Below are 17,438 nucleotides of genomic sequence, written 5' to 3'. Positions count from 1 at the left end.
TTTTTAAAAACTTTAAACTATTTTCTCTCGTGCCTACAAAAGAAAACTGGATAGGGGTACCTCCAGAACTGGGTGCTGCAGAAAAATCTCTACAGTCGTAGGTCTTGGGTGGGCACACCCACCACCTTCTTGCTAATCCATTGGCTTTAACAGTTCAATTTCCATTTTCCATTCCCATTTATAATATCTTTCTCCTATCCTCTAACTATATATTCTATTAATTGCTCTCAACTTTTCTTCAAGAAAACATAATTTCCCAATTCAAACTCTTCCAGTCTTTTGTTTAATTACATTATTAATTCCTTGCCAGATGCCTCATTATATACAGTGAAAGTCTGATTTTCCATACTGACCAATAGATGGCCTAACAGTAACTATCTATATTGAATTCCTTTATCACGTAGAATCTTCATTGTTTCTCTCAGTCTCCTCCTTGCGTTAATTACTTCAGCTGGAATATCAGGAAATAAAAAACCTATTGTGTCTTCAAGGCACAATCCCTGTTTTTCCCTGACGATTTTAAAAAGTTTGTTCTTCATCTGTAGTTGTTTAAATTCAACAACAATGTCCGAGGAAACATTGTCAGGAGCCTTTTTGGAAATGTTTAGATGGAAGGCAGAGGTGACAATCTCTTAGGAAGACTCTGCTTCTGTGAGAAGAATCTGGCTCAGCCATTTATTTAAAGCCATAGTAAGGTTTTCTGTCTCTCCAAAATTTACAGATATTCCATGAAGCCTGGCCTTTCTTTTTCTCAGTTTTAACTCCTGAAGTATGATCTTGTTTTTGGCTCAGGACTCAAAATCCTTAAAGTCTTTCAAATCCTCTGCTGTCTTTTTTGCTATCAGGTATGCAGCTTCAGCTTTCTTATCAGTTGTTTTCAATGCTCAGTGAGTTCATCCAGTTTCTTGTTAATTGGTTCGACTGACTTTTTAAGAAGTCCAAGTTCCCTTTTTAATTGTCCAACCTCTCCACTAAGAGACCTTATATCATTCTTAATTTCACTCTTTGTCTCCGTTAGGGCATGCAATATCTCATTCTGTTCACTTTGGGGAGGGTTACTCCCTCCCACCGCCATTTCCTCTATCAGAGAAGTCTCCAAATCAGAATCTTCAGCATCTTCTAAGTCAATATTACCTTTTCTAGGTCTATAGGAAGGGGTTTTAGTGCATTTCTTTGCTCTAGACTTTCCCATACTTGACTTTAATGTTATTTCCAAAATTGGCTATGTTTTCTGGGAGTAGTCGTTAATCTTCCACAGGAATAGCAGGAGCGCAGAAGGGAAGCAATCGGCCTGAAGCTCGGTCACCACGCCCCCCTTTCACCAGGCTTTTGACTGAGAGGCCATCACCCATAAATCTAGCATTGGCCACCTCAGTCTAACAAAGGACCCACTATGGTATCTGGGTCTGAATTACAAATGAAATAATGTAACCTTTACAAGATGATTATGGAGTCCTACACTAAATAGCACTTTACAATGTTTTAATGCTTGTATATATTGTTGTAGAATTTTAGTTGCTTTGATCATGCCAGATTGGCCTTTTGAGGAATCCCAAAATTTGGGGGCTCCAATATATCCAAATCTGAAACAATCACTGTTTTTTGTCTGTGTATGCACACCCCTAGCCAAGAATTTTAATCAGCTGTTAGTGGTTTACTATGGCCAAAACACTTATTTGTTCTGATTTTATTCTATAATAATATAATAATATAATATAATAAATGACTGTGTATTTCAGATGTTGACAATGTCCTGCCAGCTTTTTGTCTTTAGTACTGAGATCAGCTCCAAGACTTCATCTTTTAAAAATTTGTAATAGACTAAAATAGTCACCTCCAGTGCCATCTCCAGCTGTGAAGTCACCTCCTTGAATCATGAAATCTTTGATAACGCGATGAAATTTGCTTCCTTTATACCCAAAACCTTCCTAAAAAAAATGTAAAGAATGACACAATTGCAGTTCTGCCAGGCATTATACAGAGTAAAAAAGTTAAATAAAAAATTTAATGTCTCATAGAACCAGTTTCTCCAAGGTAAGCATGCATAAAAATGCAGCCCACATTTAAAATAGCATACAACAGGAGTGTCAAATATGTGGCCCAAGGGCCGGATTAGGCTCTCGAAGGGCTTCTTTCAGGCCAAAGAGCAACTCATTGTCATCTGCTTCTTTCTTTCTCTCTCTCTTGCTTCCTTCTGTATCACATATTGCTTTGCCAGGCTTGCTCAATCGCACAGGAGCTACAGAGCAAAGCCTCTGTTTTCTCCACTGGCTGACAAGCACATGGAGCAACTTATGTACAAAATGCCCAGCCATTTCATGTTTTCCTCTGGGTCTTAGGCTCAAACCATTGACCATGAGAAGAAGAAGAAGAAGAAGACTGCAGATTTATACCCCGCCCTTCTCTCTGAATCAGAGACTCAGAGTGGCTTACAATCTCCTATATCTTCTCCCCCCACAACAGACACCCTGTGAGGTGGGTGGAGCTAAGAGGGCTCTCACAGCAGCTGCCCTTTCAAGGACAACCTCTGCCAGAGCTATGGCTAACTCAAGGCCATTCCAGCAGGTGCAGGTGGAGGCGTGGGGAATCAAACCCGGTTCTCCCAGATAAGAGTCCACACACTTAACCACTACACCAAACTGGCTCTCTCACCAAACTGAGATACCTGTAATGAATGTCAATAGATCAAAAGTAGGTTTACAACTTACAGGCACACACCTGAACACCTGAACAGGATAGTCAAGATTGCTCCAACACAGACATTGTCTCCAGATTTTGACGCAATAATTCAGAGCAAGAGGTGTCAGGTTTTTTTAAGAACATAAGAACATAAGAGAAGCCATGTTGGATCAGGCCAACGGCCCATCAAGTCCAACACTCTGTGTCACACAGTGGCAAAAAATTTTATATACACACATACACTGTGGCTAATAGCCACTGATGGACCTGTGCTCCATATTTTTATCTAAACCCCTCTTGAAGGTGGCTATACTTGCGGCCGCCACCACCTCCTGTGGCAGTGAATTCCACATGTTAATCACCCTTTGGGTGAAGAAGTACTTCCTTTTATCCGTTTTAACCTTTCTGCTCAGCAATTTCATCGAATGCCCACGAGTTCTTGTATTGTGAGAAAGGGAGAAAAGTACTTCTTTCTCTACTTTCTCCATCCCATGCATTATCTTGTAAACCTCTATCATGTCACCCCACAGTCGACGTTTCTCCAAGCTAAAGAGTCCCAAGCGTTTCAACCTTTCTTCATAGGGAAAGTGCTTCAACCCTTTAATCATTCTAGTTGCCCTCCTCTGGACTTTCTCCAATGCTATAATATCCTTTTTGAGGTGTGGCGACCAGAACTGCACACAGTACTCCAAATGAGACCGCACCATCGATTTATACAGGGGCATTATGATACTGGCTGATTTGTTTTCAATTCCCTTCCTAATAATTCCCAGCATGGCGTTGGCCTTTTTTATTGCAGGCGCACACTGTCTTGACATTTTCAGTGAGTTATCTACCACGACCCCAAGATCTCTCTCTTTTTTTTTAAATAAATCCTTAATTGTGTTATCTTTGCTACCTGGCATTACATTTTATGTCACACATGGCCCAGCCTCACAAGGTCTCATTTATGTCAGATTGGGCAATACTGAGTCCTGTCTGTCACAGGGCGACAACAAGTAGAAAGGCTAGATGCAGTGTTTAGATTATAGTATAAGCAGCTGGGTCCCTGTACAGTTCACCAATCAGTGTTATTAAAAGAGCAAGAGGTACATAAGGCCCTATTCTCATAAACAAATAAAAATGACTTGGATCCCACCTGGAACTTTTCTGGACACAAGAACAGGGGCAATTTTTGCTGATTCCCCCCTTCCACAGCAAACAAAAACTCTTTGAATGAAGGTCCTGGAGGATAATGGACCCTCAAGAATAGGTGAGAGGAGGGAATCAGCAAAAGTCACCCCCTTACACCAATGGAAATTCTAGGTGGGATCCTAAAGGCCAGTTAAACTAAACTGCAAGCTCCATTCCATGTATATGTACGTAATCACCATATAGATTCACTATTTTAGCAAGAGCAGCAACATATCAGCAATGAAAAACCCCTATGGAAGCACTGCCATGTTGGACTGCTTTTATCCAGATGTACACATCAGGCCTGATTCTTCTAGAACTGTCTGACCTAGCTATGCATTTGTAACTATGGCAACAGGAGGTCATGTGCCAGGCACAAGGGGGATTTCAAAGAAATTAAATCATTATTAGCACAGAGCAGAATTTTTGTCAGTTGTAGTTCAGCTATACAAACTCCTTCCCTAAAGAAGCCTGCCAAAATAAAACATGACAGCATTAAGAAGTCTGAATCCATTCTTAACTAAATAGCATCTACAGCATTCTCCCTGGAACATTGGGGAAATGGGATGTTTTTCTTTTACTGTTCCTTTATATTATTTTGAAGATTATCTTATTACATTTAAGGGGGAAAACGCCTCCACACAGATTAGATTTCATGCACTCGCCACACAACTGGATGGCTGTATAAGTCAGACCCAAATTTTGACCATGCACACCAAAAAAAAAGTAGGGAGAAAAGCAGCTGGGATATCTCTTGAAAAGAAGAAACACAACAGACCAGAAAAATCACCAGTTTTCAGTTTCAAAATATTTAAAAATACAACTTACTTCTCCAGTTGCAAGTTTAACAAAGTTCTCTACCGTTTTGGGCACCACTTTTCCAAACAATCCAATTACTATTCTTCCAACATCTCTGCCACCAATCTGTATATCAAAAAATACCTAGAGATTTTCAAAAATAAAATATTACAAACATGATAAAACAACATTAGAAATCAAAACATCACCAATACACATATCTAGACTTTTCAAGAAATGTAGACACTCACTTTTAAAGACTGTACTATACAAGTAATTTGTATAGGACTTTTTTATTTTTTCTGTTGCAAAAATTTAGAGCAGCAATGGAAAAAACTCCTATGAAATATTTTCTCTTTTGAGAGGAGGAGAATACTGTGAAAGCAAGGTTTTACTCAAAATGTAGTATTTTTTTATATATATAAAACAATCTGCAGCAATAGATAAGTCCTGCAGACATATACAACACACATAAAGAATGTTTGTTGTTGAAATGTGCATAGATTTGTAAAAATGAATGTGCTATAACAGGTTTGATGATAATTTATTTAAAAGTTTAGTGTTTTCAGTGCTATAAGATTTAACTTAACCAAAAATGCTGATAGTTTTACTGCAACTATACACAACAAAACCCACCATGTATAAATATATGAAGCACTTCATACAAAATCATATAAAATTTTATAGGTAGTTTTATTGTGTGAATGTTTCTGTTCAAATAAAACATTCTTGTTTATTACATTACCTGTTTTCTAATTTCAGCTTTTATTTTTCCTACCTGTCAGATGGCACAAATTAATATTTGTCTGCTAAAGCAGGACAAGATACAGCAGTCTGCATCTCTCTCTCTCTCACTGAGTATATTCATTGTTCTGCTTGTAGTAAATCAAGGCATTTACATTTTCAAATTGTACGATTAGATCTGTCAAGACCCATATGGGGGTGCCACCTGACAATGCCATCACTCTGGAATTAGGGTCTCTAGAGAAGGCCCAGAATATCCTCCCAAGCCCTTCAGATCCCTTGCTTTGACCAAGAAAATAGGCACGTATACCAGGCAGAGTAACAAAGAACAACAAAAAGGTTTATTTTAAACAGGAAAATCAATTAAGGACAAGTGAACAGACAGGACTGCCAAGCTCCCAGGCAGGGTGGGGGTTCTGCTTTGGGGGTCCCCAACTCGCCAGCCCACAGTGGGCCGGTAGGGATTCCCTCCTGATGTCACCGGCACGGTGACATCACTTGTAAGTGACATCACCCTGCGGGGACGTCACGCACCAGCCGCTCTAGGAGCTTCCGGGAAAGCTCTATGGTTTTCCTGAATGCCCTAGCAATTTGGGAGGAAAACTTTAAGATACCATATGGCAGCAGCAATCCAGGTTCTTAGGATGGGGTCTTTCACATCTACTCCTTCCTGGACCTATAACTGGAGATGCCAGGAACTAAACCTGGGACCTTCTACATACAAAGCAGAGTCTCTTCCATCAAGCCACAGCCTCTTTGTCTTGAAAGCAAAACATATAGGAGTATTAAACTGAGATAAATGAACTGTGTTAACTAATACTGAATGTCAATCTTGTTCTGCATTTAAGACAAGATTTATACTTGACTGCTCTCATAGAACCTGGTAAGAACAGAACATGTAAGGAAAACATAACACAAGGGAGAATGGCAAAGCAACAAGAACTAGCTTTAGGGATAAAAACTTTCAAAATTGGGATCAGAAGTAGGGCCAGCTAAGCTTACCAGCACAGATAGCTAAATACTGCCAAATTGACTGTGTATACTAAAAAAGGCATGGACATTAAATTATATTAGAAAGGAACATAAAAACATGCATTCAATGTTTCAAGCCTTTCATTTCTCAAAAAAGTAACTTAAAAGGGGGGGAAAGTCTTAGGTTCCTCTATTTGTGCAGCATAAATATCCACAGGTGATCTATGCATACTGAGAATTTAATAATTCAGTCTTTAACAGAACAAAGTAACATGTTGATACTAAATAATGGCAGAATTAGACATTACAAAAGTAATGGACCTCCTCCCGCTCCATCTCTCTCCTCTTTTTCTAATGTCAAGTATACACTGCATATTGATCTCTCATGCTTCATATAATTTGCTATCCGTTGTGGGGGAGGGGAAAATACGTTACAATATCATTGCACACATTGCTCTTCCGATAGGAAAAAGAAGGAAAAAATACATGAAGGAGCACCAGCTGCGAGTCTCCCAGTTAGGACAAACATGGTTGGTCCTATGGTCAGAGAAGAAGGAAATGCAGAAGACATAAGATCCAGGGAACAAAATCTGTATAATATGTACAATGGAGAGCTCTCAAGTGCAGTGTATGTTTCTTCTTCTGAACACTATTCATTTATTAAAGGCTACAGCCAGACCAAACTGCATCAGTGGGAATGGAATAAAATGTTTTGCATTGACTTGGCCAGCAGTGGCTACTGAAGTTTCGCACTAGTGGAATAGATGAAACTCTGTTCACACTAAGTGTACACTTACTTGTCTCTATATATTATACTGCATCTCCTCAATATGTGCAGAAAGAGTGGTAACATTCATCAAACGGATAATCCAAAAGGCACCTTTTCATGAGCACTGTGGAAAAACACCATTTTAGACCTGTGCTTGTCTGGAAGTTGGCTAGGAGTCTATTAAACTCTAGGCAAGGCTTTGGCCTAGTCTATTCCTCCTTCCCCCTCCCCTCCTGTCTGGAAGCAGCACTTCTGAGGAGGCCTCCTAGAGAGACAGGAAGTCTTTCAGGCTGGTCTCCCAGAAGGCTGCAGGAGGGAAAACCAGTTCCTGGGCAGGAACTGGGTTTTATATTAGAGGTTTTTGGAGGGAAACAGGCAGTTAAAAGTTGTCAGGGGAAGCTGACAGTCAGTTGAGTTTGATTTGAGTCTTGGTGACTGGTGAGTCGACTCTGGATGGTATGGTCAGGGCCAGTTATATACTAGGGAAAGAAGGAGCGTTTATCCCTACTTTCATTTATTACTTCTGTTCACCCTGTATTTAAAAATGCCTGTATATAGTTATAAATTTTAAATAAATATTTTGTCTGTTTAAAAAGGTAGTCCCTCTGTACCACATAGGTTCCCCAACCGCCTTAGACCATGCTACTGCAAGAGGGGAGTCCAGGAAAGGGGGAAGGCATACAGTTGGCAAGGGTGCCAATCCTCCAGGGGTCTCCCAAAGAAGGACTTTGGTCTCTGTCATAACCAGGTGCTGGATTGGCAGAGGACCTTGAGGCCAGGCCTCAGAACTGGCAAGGGGGATTGGGAGTCCTGTTCCTCTCAGTCAGGAACCCCTGAATGAACAGGTGGTGGCAGTGTGCCCTAGTGGTGGGAAGAAGATTAGCTCTCTTCAGGACTTGGCAACTCAAAAGGGAGTTGAAGGGACCAGATCTGAAGGCAGAAACGGGCCGGTTCTGTCACAAGCATCTCAGCCCTGATGTTTCAACAGTGCCATTAGCAGCATCAAGGGAACCCAAATCAAAGATACTGATTGCCCAGGACATTGTTCCAAACACTAGACAAAGGCCAAAACTATCTACCTAACTTCTACCTTCCATCCAGCTCAGCAAGAAATAGGAAGCACTTTTCTATCTGAAACCAGGTGTACCTGCATAAAATTCTGCCACACTCCCCCCCCCCCCCAAAAAACCCCATATCTATGAAACCATTATTATAAACATCACTATCCAACTGCTCAGTATGCAGCACATTTTCCCCATGAAAGAGGATCTGGAAAACTGTAGACAGGAAGTTTGAATCATTCTTGCTTACTCTGTTGCTGAAATGTTTGAAGTGGTTCTTATTTCGCTCATCTGGACCAGCTCATGTTGACAATATGCTGTTTTAGATTGTATGCACATATGAAGAAACCAGAGGCTTGTTAAATATAACATTAGCTTTACATTCATCTTAACTCAAAACTTTTCCTTTGTTAAAACATCAACAGATTTTGCTTCTTCAGCAAACATCTAGAGTTTGCGTTACCTGCCATGAAAATCAAGAAACCGGTCTTGAATGCCAATTCCAACATAAAGTCCAGCATAGTCTTACCAACAGGAAGGGATGGCAAGCCAGTGGCTGGTATCCTCAGGAGCTTTAGGGGCAGAGTGACGGGAGAGGGGCACAGAAATTACTGCAAACAGTGATTCTGGCATAAGGTGTTGTGAGTCACAGAGCTCACTTCATCAGATGTGTAATATCCATCCAAGCAGGCAAATTTGTTGTTCTAAGTTCAAGAAACAACAAGGGACGGAGTCAATACATCTGATGAAGTGAGCTCTGATTCACAAAAGCTGGACTGAATTTTGTGTTGGAAGAACCATACAATGTCCCTGTGCCTCCAAGAAGCAAGTGACCAGAGAATTGCAGACAGAGGCAGACATTAAGCAATCTTCCTCTTTACTCTTCTGTTACTGAACCCCTTAATGCGCAGACTGCTACTCTTAGAGAAACAACTTCCTTCTCTCTTCTTTCTTCTCTTCCACCCCCCCAGGCATACAAAGAGGGAAGGCACATTTCTCCATCTTCAGCATCATGGATGCATAATGCCTCTCTGCATCTGCATCTATCACTAGCTAGCTTGAATAGAAAATGTCACTGTCTCTAAGCTGCACTATGCAGTATGGATTTCCTAAATAAAGTAGTTATTTTCTTTTAAACTGACAAGTGGTTCTGTGTAACTTTGTAGTCTTACAAGCATATGCTGAACAAAAGAGTTCTGCTGTGTTCTAAGCCTTTAGTGCACTCTGCAACTTAGAAAGGTATCTGGACTAACATACTAGTGCTCCCAATGTTTTCTTGGTCTTTAAGACACTTCTGAACTCGTTTGATTTTGCCACAACAGACTAACACATCTGGAATTAGCAAAGTTTCATAAAATACATGTTTCATAAAATACATAAAATACAAAGTTTCATAAAATACATGTTTCATAAAATACATGTTTTTATTAGGACACCTATATCCTCCTTGTCCTGAAGAAGCACAATGAAGATTTCTTCTCAAAAAATGGAGGGAAAGAGAAGCTCCGCAAACGAAGTTGCTATTATTATGGGCATGCCCTAGCAAAGCAGTCAACCATCTTCTGGCAACCTGTATCAACGGAATTCCAAAAGTACTAGCTTGCCAGAATAAAAATGGACCGCTTCAGGAAAGGTTTGCTTGTTGAATGCCATATGAACATATGAAGCTGCCTTATACTGAATCAGACCCTCGGTCCATCAAAGTCAGTATTGTCTACTCAGACTGGCATTGGCTCTCCAGGGCCTCAGGTTTTTCATGTCTACTTGCCTGGACCCTTTTTAGTTGGAGATGCCAGGGATTGAACCTGGGACCTTCTGCTTACCAAGCAGATGCTCTACCACTGAGCCACCATCCCTCCCAATTCAGGCATTCAATGACTTTCACCCTACCATCAACTTGACAATGAACCAGTCTATTCTATTCTGGACACCACTGTAAAAATACATAATGGACACTATCTCATAACAGAAACCTACTGACCGACAAACATGCCTGCATGCCTCCAGCTACCATCCCAAACATATCAAACGATCCATTGTATACAGCCAGGCTGTACGCTACAGCCGCATTTGCTCCAATCCTACTGATGAGATTCCCACCTGAGGGATTTACAACAATCTTTTTTGGAACTAAAGTAAAAGAAGGATTGCAGATTTATACCTCGCTCTTCTCCCTGAATCAGAGACTCAGAGCGGCTTACAATCTTCTATGTCTTCTCCCCCCACAACAGACACCCTGTGAGGTGGGTGAGGCTGAGGGCTCTCACAGCAGCTGCCCTTTCAAGGACAAGTCCTGCAATAGCTGTGGCTAACCCAAGGCCATTCCAGCAGGTGCAAGTGGAAGAGTGGAGAATCAAACTCGGTTCTCCCAGATAAGAGTCCACACACAACCACTACACCAAACTGGCTCTCACCTGATGTACCCACCTGATGAAGCCAGGAAACAGATTAACAAAGCCAGAATAATACCCAGAGAAAACCTGTTACAAGACAGACCCAAAAAGGACAAAAACAGAACACCGCTAGTGGGCACACACAACTCTCAACTGAAAACAGTTCAACATATCAGTTCAAAAACTTACAACCTCTATTGGACAGTGACAGCTCTCTTTTAAAAGTACTCAGGGGTAAAACTTCTTGCTAGGGTGGCCAGACCGTCCCGGTCTCCCAGGACTTTCCCGGTTCTGGCCACCAATTCCCGCCTCCCGGGCTGCCTATACCGGGACCATTAAAGGTCCCGGTTTAGCCAGCCCCGGAGGCGGTGGGCCACGGGCGCCGGCGGGGAAGGCGGCGAGTGAGGGAGGGAGCGTTATAGAGTGTTTCGAGCCCGCCCCTGTGACATCAGTCCCATCGTTGTGGGGCCCAGGGGGCTGGCGCAGTGGCACGCTGAAGCAGCCTGTCGGTCACTTCCGGGTTCCTGTCCTGCATCTCGACCTGTGTTATTAGTGACAGGCTGCTTCGGCACGGGACACATATCAAATGAAAGAGGGGGCGCAGGGCTATCAGAAATAGCCGGCGGAGGGAGTCGGGAGACCACCCCACTGGGGGATCCACACCCCGAAAGTGATGAAGGTGGCGCAGATAGAGCCAACAGAGCAAACAGGACAAAATAAATAGGCTGCATTATGCAGCACAGTTGAGAAAGTGCCTTATCCCATATACTGATGAAGTATATACAGGATTTGAGAACAAAATTGTTTCCAGCGGTGATATTTGGGGGATTTTTGGGGACGTCACAGGAAGTGCTGTGAAGTCACTTCCTGTTTCCGGCAATGGCATTTGGGGGAAATGATGTCATTTGGGGGAAATGATGTCACAGGAAGTGATGTCACTTCCCGTTTCTGGCAGGTGACGTGGGGGAAATGATGTCACAGGAAGTGGTGTCACTTCCTATTTCCAGCGGTGGCATGACATCACCGGAAGTGACGTCACTTCCTGTTTCCGGCAGTGGCATTTGGGGGAAATGATGTCATTTGGGGGAAGTGATGTCACAGGAAGTGATGTCACTTCCCGTTTCCGGCAGGTGACGGCGCGCGCGCCCCTACCTTCCCCCCCCCCCAAGGTGTCCCTGGCTGGCCTTCAGACATTATGGTTACCCTACTTCTTGCACACAGGCAGCCCCCTAATCTCAAACAACTCACCCACAACAATACAACATCTCATCTGGGCATGGACAATGTTGGAACTCAGTCCTAAAATGGCTGACTGACTCCATCTTAGTAATAGTAATGTTGTTTCTGCAATGTCATGCTGAGTCATGCTGCATCATGATCCAGCTGTTACCTGTTACTGAGGTAAGGTGGGATGACCTCACCTGTAATTAGGCTTTGTGCTGACTCACAGAGCTGATGCAACCCTGATGATTGGTACGTGTACTTAGGGAAGCTCAGTGAGCCTGCTCAGTCTGCCTGTAAGGATTGTGGGTACTGTGCGGCCCACTATCTGGGTGGCAGCAGACACTGCTGGTGTTGGATCCTAGGCTACTGTGCTTGGATCGTGCTGTGTATACTTACTGCTGTATACTGTTATCTACTGAAGTGTGTACTGATTACTGTGTATGACCTTGGCCTGGCAACGACTCTGAATATTGGATACTTTCCTGGTAAATATATCTACCATTGAATACAGCTGTTTCTCTTGTCTATTAATTCCTGTGTTTTGCCTGCCCCTCTCCTTCAGCTCTTCTGCTGCGTGCAAAATACTCTAGAATTTGCATCAGGTACCAGAATTTGCAATAAACCCAAGTGCCAACTTTGCTTCTACATACACCCAGACAAAAAAATCACTGGACCTAACAACATTAACTACACCATCTCAGGCTCGTTCACTTGTTGGAAGGGATCTCCAGGGTCATCTAGTCCAACCCCCTGCACAATGCAGGAAACTCACAAATAAAAAGGAAAACAGTAGTCCCCTGTGCAAGCACCAGTTGTTTCTGGCTCTGGGGTGATATTGCTTGCACAGAAGACTTTTTACGGGGTGGCTTGCCATTGCCTTCCCAAGTCATCTACAGTTTCCCCCCAGCAAGCTGGGTACTCATTTTACTGACCTCGAAAGGATGGAAGGCTGAGTCAACCTGAATCCTAGCTTCCACCAGGATCAAACTCAGGTTGTGAGCAGAGCTTAGGATTGCAGTACTGCAGCTTTACCACTCTGCACCACAGGGCTCACAAATTCACAGGATCTTCATTGCTGTCAGATGGCCATCTAGCCTCCATTTAAAATCCTCCAAGGAAGGAGAGCCCACCCCTCCGGTGGAAACCTATTCCACTGAGGAACCACTCTAACAGGAAGTTCTTTCTAATGTTGAGCCGGAAACTCTTTTGATTTAATTTCAACCTTTTGGTTCTAGTCCTACCTTCTGGGGCCACAGAAAACAATTCCACACCATCCTCTATATAACAGTCCTTCAAGTACTTGAAGATGGTGATCATATCACCTCTTAGCTGCCTCCTCTCCAGGCTAAACATGCCCAGCTCCTTCAACGTTTCCTCCTAGGACTCGGTCTCCAGACCCCTCACCATCTTCATTGCCCTCCTCTGGACCTGTTCCAGCTTGCCTATATCCTTCTTAAAATGTGGTGCCCAAAACTGAACACAATACTCCAGGTGAGGTGCTGAGCAAAGTAAAGCGATACCATCACTTCATGTGATCTGGACACTATACTTCTGTTGATACAGCCAAAAATTTGCCTTTTTAGTCACCACATCACACTGTTGACTCATGTTCAGCATATGGTCCACTAAGACCCCAAGCTTCTTTTCACATATAGTACTGCTAAGACAAGTCTCCCCCATCCTATAACCATGCATTGGATCTTTCCTACCTAAATGCAGAACTTTACATTTATTCCCGTTAAAATTCATTTTATTGATTTTAGCCCAGTCTTCCAGCCTGTCAAGGTCATCCTGTATCCTGTTTCTCTCTTCTACTGTATTTGCAACTCCTCCCAATTTAGTATCATCAGTAAATTTAATAAGCATTCCTTCTATTCCTTCATCCAAACCATTGATAAAAATGTTGAACAAAACAGGTCCCAGGACAGATCCTTGAGGCACTCCACTTGTCACTCCTCTCCAAGAGGATGAGGAATCATTCACGAGCACTCTTTGGGTGCAATCTGTCAATCAGTTACAGATCCATCTAATGGTAACAGGATCCAAATCACATTTTACCAACTTGTCAACAAGGATAGTATGTGGAACCTTATCAAAAGCCTTACTGAAATCAAGATAAACGACATCTACAGCATTCCCCTGATCCAACAAGGTAGTCACTTTCTCAAAAAAAGAGATCAGGTTAGTCTGACATAACTTGTTCTTGAGAAACCCATGCTGGCTCTTAGTAATCACATCCATTATTTCTAAATGTTCCAGGACAGACTGTTTATTGATGTGTTCTAAAACTTTCCCAGGTATAGACGTCAAGCTGATGAGTCGGTAGTTACCTGAATCCTCCTTTTTTCCCTTCTTGAAGATGGGGACAACATTCGCCCGCCTCCAATTTTCTGGTACCTCTCCTGTTCTCTAAGAATTCTCAAAAATAATAGCCAGAGGCTCAGAAATTACATCTGCACGCTCTTTTAGAACCCTTGGATGCAGTTCATTTGGCCCTGAGGACTTAGTTTCATTTAAAGAAACTAGGTGTTTATGTACTATCCCTATGCTCATCCTAGGTTGGAACTTCATACCGTCATTATATGTTCTGTTTCTGCCATGTTGAGCACTGTTTCCCTCAGAAGAGAAGACTGAGGAAAAGTAGGAATTGAGCAGTTCCGCCCTCTCTTCATTACCTGTTACAATTTCACTTTCTTGCCCTTGCAATGGGCCTACCATGTCCTTGCTCTTTTTCTTACTCTGAACATAAAAAAGAACCCTTTTTTGATGTTTTTAGCATCTTTGACCAGTTTTTACCATCTTTGACCTCATACTGAGCTTTAGCTTTCCTAACTTTTTCTCTACAAGCACTGGTGATTTGTTTATATTCATCCTTGGTTATAAGGCCCTTCTTCCAATTCCTAAAGGAGTCTTTTTTATTTCTCAAGTCTTTAGAGAGCTGTTTATGGAGCCAATTCGGCTTCTTTAGGCTTTTTCCATTTTTTCTTCTCATAGGAATCGTCTGTGATTGCGCTTTCAGTATTTCACTTTTAAGAAACTCCCACCCCTCTTGAACCCCCTTCTTCCTAAGTATTTCTGATCATGGGATTTTACCCAGCATAGTTCTAAGTTTGTCGAAGTTTGGCTTTCTGAAGTCAAACCTATAAGTCTGACTACGTATAGTTTTCCCCATTCCCTAAGACTGTAAATTCCAAAATCACATGGTCGCTACTACCGACCTATTTCCACTTCTTCAATCAATTCTTCCTTGCTGATGAAAATCAAATCCAAAATAGCAGATCCCCTTGTTTCCTTCTTCACTTTCTGGAAAAGGAAGTTGTCAGCAAAATCTTCCGACAATATACATGCCATTAAATGCCAGCAATGCCCTTCAGTTCTCTACATAGGGCAATTGGGACAAACACGACATCAAAGGATAAATGGACACAAATCTGACATCAGGAATTACAGATCTGAGAAACCTGCGGAAGAACATTTTAACCTTCCAGAGCATTCAATGGGTGACCTCAAAGTAGCTGTTTTACTGCAAAGGAACTTCAAGAACAGAATGGAGAAACTGCTGAATTACAAATTATTATGAAACTTGGAACAAACGCCTCCACAGGGCTGAACAGGGATATTGGGGTTTTTATCTCATTACATATGCTAAACCCACTCTCACTGAGTATAACTATCCACAGTATTCCAATGTATTTCTTTTGGAATAGTGTATCAGAATATTCTTTGTATTGACGTGCTCATATAAGGGATAATGGCTATTTATCTCATTACATATACTTAACCCATTTTCACTATATTTTATTGTATTCTTTTTTTCTAAAGGCAAACTAGAATGTTTACATGTTAAAAAGTAAATTAGGTGGACAAGAACATCACTATCCAATGTATTTCTCTTTTAGCTGTATTGACATACTAAAATAAGGGATATTGGCTGTACCTCATTGCATATACTAAACCCATCTTCTACTATATTTTAATGTATTTTTCTTCTAATGGCAAACTATATGTATGTTACATGTTAAAAGGTAAATCAGTTGGATGGGAAAAACTTCTGAGAAAGAAATGCTCTCATTTTGGCCCAAGCTTATAAACAATAGAGTGATTAGCAGACATTCTCACATTTCGACGTTTCTGTTTTATTGGTTTCTCACGCTCATACTACCCAATCAAAGGTTTGCTCAATTGGTTAATTTTGCTATTCTGTTATCAGATTTTAAATTTGAACCATTTTGCATTCTAAACCACTGTCTACCAGCTATATGTAGCTCTGCTCACTGCACCTCATTCCTTGTCTGAAGAAATGTGCATACACACGAAAGCTTACATTCTGAATAAAACTTTGTTGGTCTTAAAGGTGTACTTGACTCCTACTTTGTTTTCTTGAATTTCTGTCAGTGATGAAACTGTTAAAAGCACATGAATCTTGCCTGGAACGAGCAACTGGCAACCCTAACAACCCACCCTGCAATCAACTGCACGTTGGACTTGGCTTCTGTGCAGAAATGGTCGAGGAAGAGGGTGGTGTGTGGAGGAGAATATCCCCGGATGCCAACGAGTCTCTGAGCTGCCTGAAAAACCTTTTAACCCCACCCCGCCCCGCCCCGCCAGCAGAAGAAGGATCCGGAGGGCTGATTCGAGTCCCCCAGTTTGGAGAAGGACTACCACAGCCTTGCCCCCGGCGCGGGCTTATAGTCACCTTAGCGGTCACGGTGGGTCCTCTCTTCCTAAAGCCGTCAGCCTCAGGGAGACGCCCCAAGAGGCACAAGAAGGCGCACAAAAACGCCAGCGGCCCGAGAGCGCAGGCAACCCGACAGCCCATTCTTTACTTTCCCTCGCGGCTTGGCTGAGCCCAGCATAGTAGAAAGGAAATCGGCAACCCTTCCATGCGCCTGCGCGATGCTCCCGCGCGACTGACACTGTGGCAGGAGGCGGAGCAACGCAGAAGAACCGCAAGGCGCGGTTGAGGAGATTGACCAGACTTTGCTTTACGCCTGATCTTAGCGGGCGGCGAAGCGGAGGCCGTCTTTGCACCTAAACCAAGGGCCATGTCGTAGAGCTGATCTTAGCACACTCTGGAAGCCTGTTCTCACCCAGCAAGGTATAATGACTTAGAGTCCCTCCAAAGCAGCCGTTTTCTCCCGGGGAACTGATCTGGTCGTCGGGAGATCCCCAGGTTGCCACCTGGAGCTTGGGAACTCTGACTGAAGGCAGTTGCACTCGGGCTCACCAGCGGCGGCTGCGCTATGCCCACCCCGCCCCCAATTTCCTTTGCATAGGATGAAGACTATGATTAGAGAGGTCGTTTTCTTCCTGTCCCATAATAACAGAACTTCGAGCACCCCATGAAATTTATCTCTGATGGGTTCAGAAGTGACAAGGCCTCTGTTTGTTGGCCTGTCAGAGCAACTCAAACAAGATTTTGGAATACATGGAATGTTCCAGTAGAGCTCTTTTGGGGGGGGGGAATGTGAAAATCACAATCACATTACTTACATTTGGTGTGAAAAAGTGGCCACACATAGAGGCATATTAGGTGCTGCTGCCTGGTTGGTTGATTACCTGGTTGGCATGGTCATGTAAGGGATGCCTTTTTCACCAGCAGGTGGTATTTAAAGAAGGCAGGGA

General features: G+C 42.6%; 1 protein-coding gene across 2 annotated transcripts in view; it reads right to left on the bottom strand.

Annotated features, from left to right (window-relative positions):
- PPIC (peptidylprolyl isomerase C) overlaps positions 1-16,721 on the bottom strand; it is a 51,281-nt gene extending 34,560 nt beyond the window's left edge. The window contains exons 1-3 of one of the 2 annotated variants that reach the window (XM_060235542.1): positions 16,510-16,721; positions 4,681-4,794; positions 1,835-1,928 (exon numbers count right to left, since the gene is read on the bottom strand). In XM_060235542.1, the coding sequence (XP_060091525.1) occupies positions 1,835-1,928; positions 4,681-4,794; positions 16,510-16,632 (331 nt within the window). In that variant the 5' untranslated portion in view covers positions 16,633-16,721. The remainder of the gene's footprint in view (positions 1-1,834; positions 1,929-4,680; positions 4,795-16,509) is intronic. The other variant, XM_060235543.1, reaches the window with a different exon arrangement.
- Positions 16,722-17,438: the final 717 nt, after the last annotated feature.

The sequence above is a fragment of the Heteronotia binoei genome, chromosome 4 (genome assembly GCF_032191835.1).
Source record: "Heteronotia binoei isolate CCM8104 ecotype False Entrance Well chromosome 4, APGP_CSIRO_Hbin_v1, whole genome shotgun sequence".
NCBI lineage: Eukaryota > Metazoa > Chordata > Lepidosauria > Squamata > Gekkonidae > Heteronotia > Heteronotia binoei.
Note: the sequence above shows the minus strand (reverse complement) of the source record. Positions and strands in the feature narration are given on the sequence as shown.